We start from the raw sequence: 17,359 nt of genomic DNA, 5'->3' as shown, positions 1-17,359 counted from the left end.
AGGCCCATGCCGATATTGGTCAAACTGCTGCATATCGGAGCTAATAATCCTTCCCTCGGACAGGACTCCAGTATCTGCGCGGCTGCAATTCACGCTGGTGTCATTCGCAACGAGGTCGGAGGAGATTGCATCGTGATGAGGGCTCCGGAACCCAAGGTCTACGAGGGCTCCACCAGGAACGGGGTCACCTCCAGACAGTGAGTGGCTTTTAACAAACATGCACTAAAATGTCCAAATAATGGCCAGGACATGCAGACGTTCATACGGTTTGCCAGCAAGGGGGGGCCCGCGGGGGGAGTTGATTTGGCAAGAGGCCCATCTAATGATGCCTTTCATCTCTGCAGGTACGACGGCCCGACAGCTTTGGCCTTCACATTTGCAGAAGGAGGTGAGAACTTCTGAAGCATTCCTTCATGTTACCAGATCAACTCTTAGTGACTGCTAAACCCACACGGAAACTCACCTGCAGAGCTGAGATGCCCGGGACCTGACTGGGGCCAATTTGTGGGCTTCTGCTACAAAACTTTTGAGGACAAAAAGACGTGGGCCCATGCCCAACACGCCTGCAGGGGTCTTGGTGCCCAACTGGTGTCCATCCGCTCCAAGGTGGAGCAGGCGTGGGTGAAAAAGGCCTCCAATTTGGGTGAGCATCCCGAGATTGAACGCTGTCCAACTAGCAGGTAGCTGGAATGTCTGAGAAGCGGATGAGAGATCTGTTCAATCCCATCCGTCCTTTGCAGACATCGGCGACATGTGGATCGGACTGAACGACCTGGTAGATCTGGGCAGATTCTTGTGGTCAGACCGCCAAAACGTGACCTTCACCCACTGGGCCCCGGGAGAACCCAACAACCGTGTCGGCCTCGCCGAGGTCTGCGTGGCCATGTCGCGAAGGGTGCGTGCAGGAAGGAGCAGTTGGAAGAACGCCCGCACCATTCGCTGAAATGGATCTCTGGTGTCTTTCAGACTGGAAGATGGAAGCAGATGTCCTGCGCGCAAGTCAGCGGCTTCATGTGCAAGATGGCCGCAGCGCATTATGGAATGAGTCAACATGTTGGTTTAACAAAATGAAAACGCGTCAAAAAGGACAATGTTGTCCTTGTTTAAAAAAAAAAAAAAAAAACAACCCCCAGCAACAACTAGTGATGGGGAAATGAAGCTTCATGAAGCACTTTTACTTTTTTTATTTTACTCCTCTAGATGGTGCTCTTGGTTCAAATATAAAGGCTAGTGCAATGAAAATGTATTACATTTCCACTGCCTTTTTAAACCAGTAGTGCCATCTAGAGGCGTCAAAAAATATCACAAGTGCTTCATTTGTCCATCACTAGCAACAACCACCCTTTCTTGGATCTTCACAGAAACAAAAAAAACAGAGTCTGGAAATAAATGATCACATAACTCTCTGGCAGTCTGGGTTCTTCGCAGAAAAAAAAAAAAAGTCTGGAAAAAATCAATGCAAACAAAATAACTCTCTGGGAGAAGTTTGGCAATAAATAAATACAAATCGAATAACTCTCTCAGAAAGGAAAGTCTGTAGAAAATTACGTTTTTGTTGGGCCGTGCACAAGGTCAAAGTTTAACTTCTCAGAGCAGAACCTCTTAAATGACAAATATGCGTTCTCTTTGGGTTCCAGTAGGCTTGTAGACACCGTCGTTCGCCACTCGCCGCTCGCTCATCAACTTCCCAGTGAAAATCACAAAGCAAAATAGTTCACTACCGTTACGGTTCTGGTGGTGGATTTGATTGTATTTGCTTTATATTACGAAACTAAGAATAAGCCTTTATATTTCATTTGTATACTGTGGTGATATTTTCTTTCAATCGGAATGGCTCAATTCAAGTTGCAAAAGTGAGCATACGCGTGTTGTTCCTCAGTGTGAACTGTGGGCCTGCATCTGGCGGGTGAGAAGCGGAATGTCAGCTTCCGTTCTTGTCACTGCTGCAGATGTTCATCCGTCGATCGTCATCTCAACGGCGGTCTCAGATGTGTGAAAGGCTTTGTTGTGTGTGGACATCTTGGTCGCATGTTTCAAATGAGGGGACATGTTGTTTGGGAGCGAAGCGTACTGGTGGGCTTGAACGCGTCTTTCAGAACATCACACTTTTGTAAGTGAGCTTCGATGCCAGCAACAAAGGGCTTCTGGAAAAGACGGATTCTTTTGCATGAACATTTAGTTGACGGAATCGCACAGCAAACTCCGCCTGAAGCATTTCCAGTGCTTCCACACACGTTTGGGTTCTCTGCGGCGAGGTTTTGGGTAGCGCGGGAATGTATAAAGTGATGCTTTTTCACTTGTTCCAAAAGCAGCGAAAGGCTTTTATGTGAGAGTTTCCCCTGGCCAAGTAAGGCTGTTCAGCATTTCCATCACATCTGTTGAAAATGTAAGGTGCCATTTCCATTCTGGGACATTTTTAGCCTTTCCAAGGAAGACATGTATTCATTTCAGGTAACAGCTCATAAAAAGGCCTCAAAAGTCAACCATCGGACCTTTGTGTAGTGCAGCACATCACCGTGCGCAACTGCCAAGTCCCTTTGCTCTGATGAAGTTGATGCCTGACACCACAACATTCGTGACAGAATCCCACTTTGCACACTTTGCAGCAGCACAGTGATTGTTGATGAATCAAGCCGTGGACTTGTAGCGGGGTGGTGAGACCCTCTTCTTTGAGACCCTCCTCTTTGATTGCGTCCCTATAAGACCCAGAGACGTGCCCACCATACTGGTCATCATAATTATGTCTTCGCTCTCTTAACTGGAGCTTGAACACGACTTCAGGACTAAGCTGTGCTACTGACGTCTGTCGCAACAGTTTGGGGTATTTCGTTTGCCGTTGTTCACATGAATAGACGAGCACGTCGTCGTCAGCCCTTGTACCGCGACGACATGCTTCGGAAACGACTTCAAAATAAAAGTGCTACAATGCATTGATCTACTTATACAACTACGTGGTAAGGTAAGTTTTATTTTGAAATTGGGTTTCTCTCATACTCTTCTAAAAAATATCCATATAAAAAATACGCATTTAAAAAAATATATATACATGATAAATGTAAGATTTGTGGCTAAAGCAAAAAAATATATCATTTTCTAATTATTCCAAGAAGTTTCTTAAACAACCAAAAACGAGTTTGAAAATTTTAAAATCACCCAAAATTAAGTGTAAAAAAAAAAAAAAAAAATCCCTAAGGTATCTTTCAAGTTGAATTGTTTTGGGGGGTTTTGTAACAAAAAAAGTGTCAATCAAAATCCAAGTCACAAACATAAAGTGTAGAAAAAAAAATTGAAACCTAAAAATTGTAACCCGCCCGTCATCCCACTGCGCATACGCACAGCGTCGGCGGTCGTCTATTGGTCCCTTGTGCTGCCCATCAACTGCGAGGGGGCGGGGCATGGACGTTACACTCCAGAGAGAGAAAAAAAGAGAAAGTTACCAAAATGGCGGCGTCAACCTGCCCGTCCGCTGGAAAACAATAGACGAGCACTAGCGGAGCCACAGGCAGAAGTTAACCTAAACCGGGAGTATCGCCGTCTACCCTCGTCGACCTACCGACAACGAGCCCGCTCCGAGTATGCTTTGTTTAGGAGCTAGCTAACTCGACAGGCAGCCTCCCGAGCAGGGGTAGCCGAGCAGCTAGCTGCGGCTACACGGAGGGTGGGAGGCGGGCGGCAGAGCAAGCGGCCGAGCGGGCGGCGGGGTTGAGGATCAGCTGTTGCCTCACCAGATGCCGCAGAGTGAGCGCACGGCCCAGCCAGCCCCAAGTTCACAGTAAGTCCCTAAGTTCGACACACTTGGACAATGTTGTCGTAGCGCCCCCAGACCAAAGGTCCACCATTTTGTACGCCAGTCGAGCCGGAAAGCCCCCCGAAGTTGGCCAACAAGAAAGTCCGCTCCAAAGAGTCGCCCAAGTGGCTTAGCTCTCGTTAGCTTAGCGGTCAGCTAACATTCGTCGAGCCACTTAAGTTGCCACCGGGTTGACATGAAATCGCCCCCCCTCCAGAAACATGCCGCGTGCCCCGTGAGCTCGCTTCATTTGCCACTTTGTTTGGCTCGTGCAACTTGAGCGAGTGGAGGAATGTGCTAGCATGTCAACACAACACACCACACATGCTAATACGCTAGTTGCTTAGCGTTGTGGCCGACTTGAACGCGGCTTCTCGCTCGCTGCTTCCTTCTCACGTCTCCATCTCCTTCCCGGCCAAGAGGCCGGACGGCCGCCCGGTGGTGACCCGAGACCGTTAACAGGACAAAAGGTCGCCTCCAGTGTAGCCAGCAGTCCGGCTGGCTTTGTAAAAGGGTCGGAGGGTGCACGGACGCCCGCAGTCACCCCAAAAAAAAAGACATCATCAGCCACAGTCAACGTTTTGTGGACCTAACCTGTATTGATGATGGCGGATTTTGTTAGACCGCCACACAGCGCGGTAGTGGAGCGGCTGCGGCGGAGGATCGAGCACTTCCGGCAGCATCACAACAGCTGCGAGAGCCGCTACGAAGCCGCCGCGCGGGAGAGCCTGGAACTGGAACGGCAGCAGACCCTCGCCCTGCACCAGCGCTGCCTGCAGGCCAAGGCCAAGAGGTCCAGCAAGCACCGGCAGCCCCCGGCCGGCGCTGGGGATCAGGTCGGACAGAGGGCGCCCGTCGGCGGTGCTGGCGCGGCGGCAGGCGCGGAGCTCGACGGCGGCGGCGGCGGCGGCGGCGGCGGCGGCGGAGGAGGCGCCGAGCAGAGCCGGAACAGCACGCTCATTGCCGTGAGTCCAACACTGGCGCACACAGACATCGGCCACTGCTTGGATCACAACTGCTGCTGTGACCAATACTACTGTTACTTCTACTCGCATCACTAGTACTCCTAAAAGTACTACCAGTGTTGAGAAAATTCATTTTCGACGAGATCTCGTTCAAAGTTCATCTCACAAATTTTTAAATGAACTAATTCAGTGCCTAGTTCACGATTAAAAATGTATCAAACGAGGTTCATCGGTCCAAAAATGAAGTAGTTAGTTTAGAAACAATACCAGAATTTCAAGTTCTGAAACTTCAATCGCTCGCTTGTTCAGCTCACGTTGATTCGCCAAAAGTGCACGCAAGCACTCATTTCTCATCAAAGGTCACATGACTTGATGGGGGTAAGATCGTTCCCAGTTATAAAAATCATCAAGACCAGGCATGGGCAAACAATGTCAGTGTTTTTGAGTTTGAACGGATGGGCCCGCTAACTTGTAGATTTAGCTAAAATCTTGTTATTTATAGTTAATGCAATCATAATTCATGAGCCAATTACTGTAAAAGCATGTGAACACTCTTAAAAAGATCCCAAATCGGTGTATTGGGGGGGGGGGGGGGGGGGTTATAAGAAAGGGAAACAATTTCACATTGTTGGGGGTTGCAAAAACTAAAATAAATAAATAAATGATAGGACCGATTTGTAGCACATTTCATACACAGCATAACTCAATATGCTTCACATACTCTCATTTAAATTACATTTAAAAGCAGGTTCAGGGTTACAATTAAAAATTGCAATTGAATCGTGTAATTAAAAAGGCTTTTTATCAACATTTTTGAGCACCTTTTATGTTTAAATTCTTTCGACATTTAATGCCATGAGGACGTCTTCAACATTTTTTGATGGAGGGGGGGGATACCCCCCCCGAACGTTTGACATGAAAAAAATATTGTCATATGCAAACATTTATTAAATGTTTGATTTAATGCATGTAAACAACCTATGCTACCTTTAACGTAACCATCCGCTGTCAGAAAGGATCATCTGCTGTCAAAATTAATAGTGTGATTAATCTGCATTAATACATGATTTTTGTGATTAATTAATTAGTTACGCTTTAATTTTGACAGCTCTACTTTGAACTTTATGCCTTGAATTTGGGTGAAATCACATGATCAAGTTGTAATCTACGAGATGCTTTACAACTGACATTAATGAATCAAAGGTCTGTTTAGGAAAATGACTTTGTGCTGGCTCAGCTGTTCCTTTTTGCTATTTTGGGATTTTATTTTGCATTCATGGATACCTCCAAACCCATTTCTCTCATCTTACAGCATCACACATCTAGTCAGCAAACATCTAGACGGCCCTAAAGCTTATGCACGTGTGTTGTTCGTTGACTTGAGCTCAGCGTTCAACGCAATGCAGCCGCACCTGCTTTTGGGTCAACTGAAGGAGATGAATGTGAACCCGTACATCTCGAGGTGGTATCGCTCCTTCCTGACACAGCGCACACAGCAAGTCAGGGTCAACAGCTCCCTCTCGGAACCCAGATTGATAAGCACAGGCGCCCCGCAGGGCTGCGTCAGCGCCCCGCGGGGCTGCGTCAGCGCCCCACGGGGCTGCGTCAGCGCCCCACGGGGCTGCGTCAGCTCCCTGGTCCTCTTCACGCTGTACACAAATGATTGTGTGACATCACACCCAGAGAACTTTATCATTAAGTTCTCTGATGACGCCGCTATCGTCAGCTTGCTGCAAGCCGGCGCTAGCCCACTGGACTATTTCTCAGAAATAGAGAAGTTTGTCCAGTGGTGTGACCGGAATCATCTTGTGCTCAATGTGGGGAAGACAGAGGAGGTGATATTTGATCCAAAAACTGTTGATGACCACGGGCCAGTCGTCATTAAAAGCAACCACATCAGCCAGGTGGCTTCGTACGGGTATCTGGGGGTCCACATCGACAACACACTCAGATGGAGGGTACACGTTGGAAGTCTCTGCTCCAAACTCCAACAGCGTCTCTATTTCCTACGCAGACTTGGGGTCTATGGAGTGGAGCAGAGGACCGTGCTGTTGTTCTACCGGGCTGCATTGGAAAGTATCATCAGATACGGCATTGCGGCCTGGTACGGCAACCCGACTGTGCAGTCCAGGTCTCAGATTGCCGGTCTGGTGCGGACTGCCGTGAAGATCATGGGGGTCAGGAATCATCCTTCCCTACAGATGCTTTATGAGCGGTCCGTCACCGGACTGGCACAGAAAATTGTTACTGACCCGACTCACATATTCAGGGCCCTCAGAACCAGGCTGAACCGCTACATGAACTCATTCCTGCCGACATCCATCAAACTGCTTAACAACCGACATTAACTCAGTGCAATAAGATATATATACTGTGTATATATATATATATATATATATATGGTGCAATGTTGTGTGTGTGGAATATGTAGACTTCTGTGAAGACTTCTGGGAAGTCTTCTACTTCTGGGAAATCTGCTGCTGCACTTTTTATTTAATTTTAATTTTATCTCTTTCTATTCTGTTGTTTTTTCATTATTGTAAACTGCAGCTGGACGGAGTCCAGGAAAAAGTTCCCCACGGGGAAAATAAAAGTATATCGTATCGTATCATATCTTGACAGTAGGTTCTTATTTTTTCCCAAAAATAAGGTAAACCCAGTAGACCGCTCGCAATAGATATTTTTTGTATTTTTGCTGAGTGAATGAAACGTCGTCGCAAATATGTGTTTGATGGATGCCGTTTGTGGTTTACGTTGCAGTTGCAGGAGACGGTAAAGAGGAAGCTGGAGAGCGCCGGTTCTCCCCTGGGCCGCGAGCAGCTCAACGGCTTCTCGGACGGCTTCCCGCCCAACAAGAAGGCCTGCATGGATGCCGCCGCCAAGGCCAACGGCTCGCCCATGGACTCCAAGCTGGGCCTGGGCGACACACTGGCTTCCAACGGCACCCAGGGGCCCGCCGGCGACTTGGCGGCAGACGGCGCCAAAGAGGCGGCAGCGGCCGACTTCCACCGTAAGGAGATGAAGCAGGAGCCCGACGACATCCTGCCCATCATGCCGCCGTCGGCGGGAGGAAACAACAACAACAACCTGTTCCCAGACCTCAACTTAGATGAGCAGGAGTGGTCGGACCTCATGGAGGAGCTCAACCGCACCGTGGCCTACGAGGACATCCAGGACATCCTCAACGACGGCTTTGAGGACCGCAAAGACCCTCTGGAGATGACGCCCAACCCGGGAGGAGGAGGAGGAGGAGGCGGCGCCGGTGGCCAGTCCTCGCAGAGTCTCCTCCCTCTGGATTTGGGAAGCGTGAAAGCCGAGTTCTCCCCGTCCGCCTTTGAGCAGGACTCGCGCACCGGGTCCCCTCACGTCCGCTCGACGTCTTCCGGGCCGGCCCCTCCTCCTCACCCCACCAGCTCTCCGGCGGCCGCCTCCTCCCCGGCCGCGCCGCCGTCGAGGCCGCACCCGCCGCCCCCCAACCACCTCCTGGCCAAAGACCTGTCCCCCGCCCAGCAGCTTCAGCAGCTGGCCGCCCAGCAGCAGCGGGCGCAGCACCTGCACAGCCAGCTGCAGCACAAACAGACCCCGCCCGCCGGCGCCAACTTCCACGGCCAGGGGGGCCCCCAGGCGCACCCCCCGCCCTGGACGCAGATGGCCGCCCCCTCGCAGAGCCCGCTGGGGGCGGCCAGTCCCTCCTTGTACCCGCAGGACTTCAATTCGGCCGCGCAGAAGCAGCGGCTGATGTCCGGCCAGCCCGCCAAGGGCTCGCCCAAGCCGGGGCCCGGCAGCTATGTGCCGGGCCCCGGCCACCACCCGGTTCAGGGGCCGCCTCTCAACCGCCCGCCTGCGCCCGGGGTCCAGGCGTCCATGTTGAACTACAGCAACACCAAGCCCCTAACCCACTTTGAGGCCGGGCCCGGCCCGCCCAGGGCCCCCAACGGCCAGAACCAGAACAAGGCCGCCCTCCTCAACCTGCTCAGGCAGCAGCAGCAAATGAAGCCGAAGAACAACATGAACTTCCGACAACATCTGACACACACGCAGGTAACGCACGCGCGTACATTTGGAATTTGCAACTTCAAAATCTATCGGGCACATACTGCAGAGGTATGTGGAATCCGACTGAATCCGTTAATTGACAACTAATCAATAATGAAAAGAATCTGCAGATATTTGATAGTCAATGAATCGTAGAAGGTGACTTTGCCCGAATCTTCTGAATTTCATCTTCTCTCATTTCTGTCGTCCTCGAGGAAAGCAGACTGATTGATTATTATTGTTGTGCTTTTCAAAATAAGACATTTTGCAATCATTCTCTTTAAGGGATCTTTGTGCAGTTTGTGACTTTTTTACTCGCGACTGCCACCTCTGGCTCAAAGCGTACCTGCAGCATTTGCGTCAGGCTCGTTCATGGTGCGCGTGCGAGTGCGTGCACGATCTTAAAGCGACAGCCACAGTTGAGAAACGAAGACATGACTTCAAATGAGGTCAGCAAAACTCCGCCCCTCCCTTCCCCAAAGAGGCAATCGCGTGCGCGGCTCCACACACGCTACTGTAAAGGGACGATCAGAACTGATTGGTGCAGTCAGAGTAAACCAGTCAGGGCTCTTCGTACTCCTCTGGGCATTGGTGGAGCATGCGTGATGTCGAAAAAGCCACAATATGACATTTTTAAATGCACCTTAAGTTTGGAAACTTCAAGTTCAACATTTTTGTTGGTTTCTTGACGGCTGTTGCACACCAAAGCTCTTATCTGATATCATGTCCTGTTGTTGAAGAAAGGGATGTTTTTTTTTTTGGAACGATTGAATTCATAAAAACAAAAAAAGGTTACTTGATGACTAAAATAGCCAAATAATTGTCGGTTGCGGGCAGGGCGCTCACAAACATATCTTTTGAGAAGCGGTTATTCCAACAATTACTTGGCTAAGCGAGTGAGCTGATTTCTATTTAGTTTTTTTTTCCAATGTGAACTCCGTGTGACCAGAGGTCACCTGTTATCAACTTGAGATAATTGGGAAGCCACAGACGCCGCCGTTCTGCGGGGCAGGAGCGAGAACGACGGCGTCATGGCGGACGATGGCGAGGAAAATAAGATTGAAGGATTTCTTTGTAGAAGTAGTTGACTGGAAATGTGTCGGACTCGGCTTGCAAAAGAACAATGCGAGTTCCTGCATCCATTATTTGCTACTTTGGGAGCGATGTCGTCTGTTCTGCGTGCCGCCTTAATGTCAATCATTCGCCACAACAATCCAAATTGAGCCTCAAGACCTGCTGTGTGAACGGCGGATTTCTTTTTGCCGCGACACGTTCAAGAGCAGCTCAAAAACATGTTTATTTTTGAAGAAGTTTTGACCTATTTGGTCCGTGTGAAATCCGCCGGGCTTATTGAAATGAAAGCGGACATATTTGCAGCGAGGCATGACTTGTTTTGTTATCTGAGCGTGACAGAGCCAACAAAAAGGTCTTTCTTTTTTCAAGTCAGTGTTTTATTTTGATTGGTTGAGCGCAATTCTGCTTTCATGCAGGATGACAGAAATTGGAAAAGATTGACTGTTGTGAAAGGAAGCTCGAGCATTTTCAATTCTTTCATTGATTGATCCATTTTCAAAAACAGATGCTAATTTGATCAATGCATAATGCGGATTCATTGTTGCACCTGGAGGAGCACACGTCTTTATTTGCTTTAGTTTGATCATTAAACGGTACCAAATAAGCAACAATGATTGGGTCAGAAAAAGAGAAAAACAAATCTTTGAATGCAAACTAAATGTGTGCTTGTGTGGACGTCTGTGTTGTTTTGTGGCAGGAGCAGAACTCGTACCCGGCACCTCCGCACGGCCCCGGTCCCGCCGGCTCCCTGACGTCGGCAACGGTCGGCGGCGGAATGGCGGCGGCGCCCGTGTCCAACGCCATGCCGGGTAACCACGGTAACGCGGCCTACCTCGGCAGCCAAGCGGCGGCGCTCAAGCAGCAGCAACAACAACAACAACAACAGATTCTGGAGCAGCAGAAGCAGCAGTACCTGCAGAGACAGCAGATGATAGCGGAACAGGTGACTTTGCACCCGCCACGCAAACTTTGGATTCTTTGACTCGGGAACGAACAAGCTTGCTCAACTTAAAACCTCAAGCGAGCCAACAAGTCAAAGTCCAATTGAAAAATACATCATCATCAAATACAACAACATAATGAACCGCAAATACATTGTACGTTCATAAAACTACTAAAAGTCATGACTTTCTGCACAGTTTCTATGCAGTTAGCATAAATGGACTTCCAATTTTCACATTCTTGGAAACGAATGGGAATTTCATGGGGCGGGGGGGGGCGGGGTCTCCAAAATTGCAGCTTGTCCCTCAATAGAGAAAGTGAATACAGTTGTATTGTCGTATTGTATGTCGCATCCAATCATCATCAACCATTTGCCGCTTCCTCTGACCTCTCACCTCCGACCGCTCGCTCGTCTCAACCCTGCTTGCGGTGTTGTTGCCGTGCAGGAGAAGCAACGTCAGCAGGACCAGCAGCTCCAGAGACACCTGACCAGACCCCCGCCTCAGTACCAGGACCAGCCCGGGCAGACGGCCAATCAGAACGCTTTCCCCCAGGCGCCCGTCGGACAGTTTACAGGTCAGGACGTCATCATCATCGTCATCATTATTATGCAATCGATTTCGGAGCAGGCTTTTTCAGGCACCAGCAAAAACTAGAACGGTCGCCACTAATATCACGATCCGAGTTTTCTCCGATATGCTTCGAAACAACACCGACTGTGCTTTTGAACAACTCTTTTGGAAGACACGTTGCAAATATTGCAAGCAGGCTGCGATCGTGCGCACAACGATGCAAGTAAGCGACGCACGGCCAGCGAGGAAGGGTTGCGTTTTCTTGGATTGCAACTTGAAAGCGTCCACGCCGCATACGACAAACTGTGATTGTCTCAACATCCATTCTTCATCACTTTGATGGCCGCCGACATCCTCGACTGGTCGCCCGTTCGCATTGATGGGCAATTTCCGGTCTTCGGTCAACCCAATGAAATCACTTTTTCTTTTTTATCCCTCAACGCTTGCGATGACGACAACACAATTGCGAGCGCAACATTTGACTCCTTTGTGAGACTTTGTCAAGTCCAAATGGATGGCGAGGGTGCTTGGGACCGTCAACTGACGCGAGGCCATAAAATGTGTGTCGTATAAAAGCGGCAACGTGGTGGGCGTCGTTCTGCTGGCCCTTCAACGTGAACGCCGGCAAGTTCGTTGTCCTCTTTCACACAATTGCGTGTGAAATGTCTGATCGTGTCCGAGGCCGCCACAGTCTTTGTTTGTTAAAAAAATCAAGAAGAAATGCGTCCACGATCACGGCAACGCTCAAACGAACCCACGACTTTCTCCTGTTGGACCTTTTCGACCCTGTTGGACCTTTTCGACCCTGTTGGACCTTTTCGACCCTGTTGCCGTTCTCCATTTGTGGCTGTAACGTCTACTTCTGAATAGTCGTACGTGACGCAGTCTTTACCCTCGTAAATGTTGGAAGGATGTCGAATATACTTCTGTGATAGCGATTCCAGTGGTGCTCGTACCCTGGCGCAATTTGCACGATGCGGGTCAGTGAAAACGCATTTGTTTGATGTCTTCGACTAGAACGCATGAAGAAAAGAACCATCAGATGAAAAAAGTATTTCACGTCCTCCAACGTCAGCTTGTTCTCACAAAGCTGACATCTTGAAGGCCGATCAAGAAGCGCCAACGCAATTTATGGCAGCGTCACTCGGCATAATCTGGGCCAACGACTTCCTGGTCTTCTTTACACAACGTTTTTCCTTCTTTTTTTTTCTCCTTCTTTTTGGCCATGCAAATGAGGCAGTCAGCTCGTTTGCATCCAACCAACACGACGGTTTCATCTTTGACGTCAACATCACTTCTTCTTTATTTTCATTTTTATGCAAAGGGAACAAAGTCACAATGGAACAAGAGGCTCATTACGTCCGAGCATGAATTGGGAACATTACTTTTAAAAAAGTCATTAATTAGAGCTACTGTACTTATTACTTGCTAAAAAAAAAAGTAACTTTAACTATAGTTAAAGTCCAGCGGCCTCGTTTGTTTGTTTGTTTTTGGTGACCTGGATGACTACAAATCCACATGAATAAACATAAATAAATCGAAAGCATTATTTTGGCAACACTGCTATTTTTTGTATAGCAATTCTGAAAAGCGTTCTAAGCAGCTCACGCTCGCCACTAATTACGCGCGTCACTGTTTGTCCGCCCTCAGCTTCGTCGCAGTCGCTGGCCAGCGTGTCGTCCATGGGAGGCCCCGCCCCCTCCGGCCAGCGCATGTTCCCTCAGCCGCAAGGCATGATGGGACTCAACATGGCTTCCGGCGCCATGCCGGCAAGCGGCGGGGCTCCACCCCCGACGGCGAGCCAGGCGGACATCGGGCTGGCGTCCTGCGGGGGTGGGGCCGGCGTGGACGTGCAGCAGGCGATGTACAACAGCATGAGCCATCACCCAGGTGGCGGTCACGGCGGCGGTGGCGGTCACGGCGGCGGTGGCGGTCACGGCGGCGGTGGCGGTCACGGCGGCGGTGGCGGTCACGGCGGTGGCGGCGGCGGCGGAGGCCACGCTGCCCAGCAGCGCCAGCCCCTGTACAGGCACAACCTCCTGGCCCAGCAGCACCTCAACAAACAACCCAATGCCGCCGCCGCCGCTGCCGCCATGTTGAAGCAGCAGCAGATGGCCGCCAGCATGCAGAACGCCGTGTGGCAGCAGCCGCCGCCCACAAATGCCGGCCTGCCCCCCAACGCCTTCGCCAACACCCCCAACGCCTTCCACATGCAGCAGCAGCCTCGCATCCCCAAGATGGCCGCCAGCGCCGCCGCTTTTAACGCCAACTCTGCCGGGAGGCCCGTGGCGAGCATGATGCAGAGCGCCCAGCAGCGGGCGCCGCCCAACCCGCAAGGCCTGGGCCCGCCTCAGACTCAACAAGCCGCTCAGAACCACCCGACCAATCAGAACGTCCTCCCCGACCTGGCGGCGTTCGGCGCGGGTGCCGGCGGCGGCCGGCAGGGCCTGGCGTGTAACCAAGGTTACCAGGTCAGCAGGACGGCCAATCAGCAGCAGCTCTCCTTCGGCTACAACGCCGCCGCCGGGAGCTTCGCCGCCGAGAGCGACCTGGTGGAGTCGCTGCTCAAGGGGCAGAGCGCGCACGAGTGGATGGCCGACCTGGACGAGCTGCTCGCCTCGCACCAGTAGACGTGCCCGCGCGTGTGCGTGGCGTGACGCCTCACCTGCTGTAACGTGTCACGTGACGTCAATGGGGTCCCGCACGATAGACGTCGGCGCAATTAACTCTTTGACTGCCAAGCGTCACCTGATTTAAGCATTTTGACTGATCTTTCAAGGTCCACAGAAAATGGCGTGTTTGGACTATGGAAACACACTTCGGCCCCGGGGACGACCCAGGACACGCTGGAGAGACGTCTGTCTTTCCTGGGAACGCCTTGGGGTCCCGTCGGAGGAGCTGGCCGAAGTGGCTGGGGAGAGGGAAGTGCTCAAGCGGACGGACGCACATTTGCTGGCGTTCGCCGGCTCTTTTGGTCGTCCGCACAATCCGTTCACTTTTCTCCCTCTAAAGTTTTGGCTCGAGGAAACGAAGCAAGAATCCGTCGATCCTTGAAATGTGGTCGCTCGTCGTTTCTGCAAGTTGCGTAACAGCTGCGTTTACTCGCCATGTTCTTTTCCGGAGATCGTGCGGCACCCCATTGTTACGCAGGTCACATGATGTCAGATGCGAGGGGACGTCACGTGCAGAGGCGGTCCGCCCCTTTTGTTGACGATTGACGGCAAACTTTGAGAAATTGACCAACTGAAGACAATGCCGGAAGGGGTTTTCGTCCGTCACTGTCAATATTTGTTTGTTCATGTTCCGAAATCTATTTTTTGTATGTAAGCTTTCCATCTGGACATAGATGTTATTTTTATATATGGCAGACCATTTTTGTAAGTATTTTCTACTTTTGATATGTTTGTGTTCAACAAGAAAATTGTTGTGTAAATCTATTTGGACTCCATACACACTTGCAGCGCGTTGTCGTTATTTGCATACCTTGCTAATCATTGTCCATCGGTGCGCGTGGCCCCGCCCACTGGAGGGTGTCCAGGTGTGGGGAGGGGAGGGGTCGGCCGCTTGTCGGCACACGGGAGCGGGCGCCATGGACCACCAGCAGCAACTTGCTGGCTTGGCCGCCGTCACCGTCGCCGCCGTCCTGGAGCAAGGTCAGGCGGGAATTGCGTGTGTTGTCAAATTGTGTGCACTTGACGTGTGTACTTTTGTGCTGGTCATTCGTTCGTGTGTGACACAAATAACCATCACAAACTATTATTTGTGTGCGCTTCGGCGTGTGTCAATTGTGTGCGTTGATTTGACTGCGAGTTGTGTGGATGAGTTTGCGGCCTTGTTTGTAAAAGTCGTTGTGTGTGTGTATACTTGTACATACGACATTTGAGGAGCAAAATACGTCGAACCCTAACCAGATTGAGGACATTTTTGGCCGGCCCTCACAACTCAAGACCTCTTTTTGAGGGTCGAGACTTGGTTTTAGAGTTCAGGTTTGAATTGGGTTATGGTTGAGGTTAGGGGAAGGAATGGGGGTAGGCAATCATTTTTTATGCTTGGGGTTAGGGGGAGGGGCTAGCAAATGCATTATGTCTATGGAAGTCTTCACAATTCTACAAGTGTGAGTGATTCAATTTATTTTGGCGTGCGCGCGCAGCCTACTTCTCCCTGCAGGTGATCAGCGCCCGGAGGAAGTACAGCGTGTCCCCCCCTTGTACGAGTGGGCCCCCCCACTTTGAGAGGGTCTTCAGAGCTCAGTAAGTGCGTGATGACGTCTCCGCCGCTCGCTCGCTCGCTCGCTCGCTTCTAATGATGACCAACTGGCAGAGCCAATTGCTCGGAGTATTTCCCGCTCTTCATCGCCATCTTGTGGACGTCGGGCGTCTTCTTCAGCCAAGGTGTGACGTCACCCACGGTACCCACCGCCGTGGAGGAGGTGGGCGTGCTGAAACATCATTGTGTGCGTGCGCGTGCGTGCGTGTCCCCCAGGTGCGTCTTGCGTGTGCGGCGCATCCTACGTGCTGGCCCGCCTGCGCTACTTTCAAGGTTACGTCGAGTCGCCCCAGCAACGGTCAGTAACACGTGACGTCATCATCCAACACTATTAGTACATGTAAGTACATGCGATGAGATCAAAGAGCGCCACTTGCGGCAGCGAGCTCAAGTCACATGACAAGCAAATGCCACCTTTTTGATTTCTTGCTTCCGTCTTCACGTACTGCCCCCTTGTGGCCAAGGTGCACACCACAATGAGTGGCGCGCTCATCACCACACTTGGAATTCTATTGCTGTATGCCTTTATGGTCATGTATTATTATTATTATTATTATTATATGGGCTTAGAGGTGTAAAGCGTTTTTCTGATTGCAGAAGGACGCTTTGCGATGAGAGTTTTGAGTTTGTACGTTGCACGACATGATGACGTGCGGTTTGCGTGCAGTTTGCGTGCGCTCTACGTGAGCGCGTGCCTCCTGTGGCTGCTCGTCGGCTTCTCCTGCGTCGGCGTCTCGGCGTCCTTGTGGCGACTGGCCGTCCACTGGGCCGCCCACTGGGCCGTCCACTGGGCCGCCTGACCTGCCTGCCCTGCCTGCCCTCACCTCCACCTCCATCGCCACCGCCACCTCCACCTCAGGCGCCAATAAAAATGCAATCTGCTCAACTTCAATGCGGCAACTTTGTGTGTTTTATGTCATTTTTCAACAAAACATTTGGAATTTGAAACGAATAATGTTTTGATTCAAAGGTGTTGCGCGTCAAATTTGAATGCATGTACCTCAATGGTAGGGTTCGATCACAGGGATTTGCTGGGAGAAGGCGGGACATGCTGTGCAATACTTGGAGCTGATTGGACGATGCTTACCAAACTGTTGTTTTGACCAATCACAGCAACGGATGTGAGTGTCGTTGTCGTGGCGGGGAAACAAAAACACAATCCAATCCAATCCAATGTTTGACGTCCAGCGGATTATTTCCATCTAGTCATGAAGCTGACGTCATCGATAGGCGACCCCGATACGATCTGGCAGCCCGATCACATCTGGTACCGATGGCCGGACGGCCAATTTGAAAGTACAATTAAGTTTTCAGTTTTCAGTTTCCAGGCAGCACGGTGGCTGACTGGTTAGCACGTCCGCCTCCCAGTGCAGAGGACGTGAGATCGAGTCCGTGAGATCGAGTCCGTGAGATCGAGTCCGTGAGATCGAGTCCGTGAGATCGAGTCCGTGAGATCGAGTCCGGGCTTCGGCCTTCCTGGGTGGAGTTTGCATGTTCTCCCCGTGCTTGCGTGGCTTTTCACCGGGTACTCCGGTTTCCTCCCACATTCCAAAGACATGCATGGCAGGTTAATCGAACACTCCAAATTGTCCATAGGTGTGATTGTGAGTGTGGTTGTGGTTGTTCGTCTCTGTGTGCCCTGCGATTGGCTGGCAACCAGTTGAGGGTGTGCCCCGCCTACTTCCCGAAGCCAGCTGGGATAGGCTCCAGCACCCCCG

At 50.9% G+C, this 17,359-nt stretch overlaps 2 protein-coding genes across 3 annotated transcripts; both read left to right on the top strand.

Moving 5' to 3' along the window:
• Positions 1-3,348: 3,348 nt before the first annotated feature.
• LOC144056516 (mastermind-like protein 1) lies at positions 3,349-14,823 on the top strand. The gene is made up of 5 exons (XM_077573410.1): positions 3,349-4,752; positions 7,513-8,793; positions 10,559-10,804; positions 11,250-11,379; positions 13,026-14,823. The coding sequence occupies exons 1-5, from the start codon at positions 4,390-4,392 to the stop codon at positions 14,003-14,005; spliced, it is 3,000 nt and encodes a 999-aa protein (XP_077429536.1). The 5' UTR covers positions 3,349-4,389; the 3' UTR covers positions 14,006-14,823.
• LOC144056523 (leukotriene C4 synthase-like) lies at positions 14,722-17,316 on the top strand. 2 transcript variants are annotated; one of them, XM_077573436.1, is made up of 5 exons: positions 14,722-15,028; positions 15,526-15,625; positions 15,696-15,766; positions 15,858-15,939; positions 16,309-16,551. In XM_077573436.1, the coding sequence occupies exons 1-5, from the start codon at positions 14,722-14,724 to the stop codon at positions 16,439-16,441; spliced, it is 693 nt and encodes a 230-aa protein (XP_077429562.1). In that variant the 3' UTR covers positions 16,442-16,551. The 2 variants fall into 2 exon arrangements, with proteins under 2 accessions (XP_077429562.1, XP_077429561.1); XM_077573435.1 differs by having other exon boundaries at positions 15,696-15,939; positions 16,309-17,316.
• Positions 17,317-17,359: the final 43 nt, after the last annotated feature.

Source organism: Vanacampus margaritifer, chromosome 8 (assembly GCF_051991255.1).
Source record: "Vanacampus margaritifer isolate UIUO_Vmar chromosome 8, RoL_Vmar_1.0, whole genome shotgun sequence".
Taxonomy (NCBI): domain Eukaryota; kingdom Metazoa; phylum Chordata; class Actinopteri; order Syngnathiformes; family Syngnathidae; genus Vanacampus; species Vanacampus margaritifer.
The sequence above is the reverse complement of the archived record's forward strand: the minus strand, read 5'-3'. Positions and strand labels throughout refer to the sequence as shown.

Bases quoted from the DNA above. Each gene is read 5' to 3' on its own strand.
- LOC144056516 (XM_077573410.1), top strand. From the start codon at position 4,390: ATGATGGCGGATTTTGTTAGACCGCCACACAGCGCGGTAGTGGAGCGG. The intron at 4,753-7,512 runs GTGAGTCCAACA...TTTACGTTGCAG, and splicing joins GGAACAGCACGCTCATTGCC to TTGCAGGAGACGGTAAAGAG. The intron at 8,794-10,558 runs GTAACGCACGCG...GTTTTGTGGCAG, and splicing joins AACATCTGACACACACGCAG to GAGCAGAACTCGTACCCGGC.
- LOC144056523 (XM_077573435.1), top strand. From the start codon at position 14,722: ATGTTATTTTTATATATGGCAGACCATTTTTGTAAGTATTTTCTACTT. The intron at 15,029-15,525 runs GTCAGGCGGGAA...GTGCGCGCGCAG, and splicing joins CGCCGCCGTCCTGGAGCAAG to CCTACTTCTCCCTGCAGGTG. The intron at 15,626-15,695 runs GTAAGTGCGTGA...ACCAACTGGCAG, and splicing joins GAGAGGGTCTTCAGAGCTCA to AGCCAATTGCTCGGAGTATT.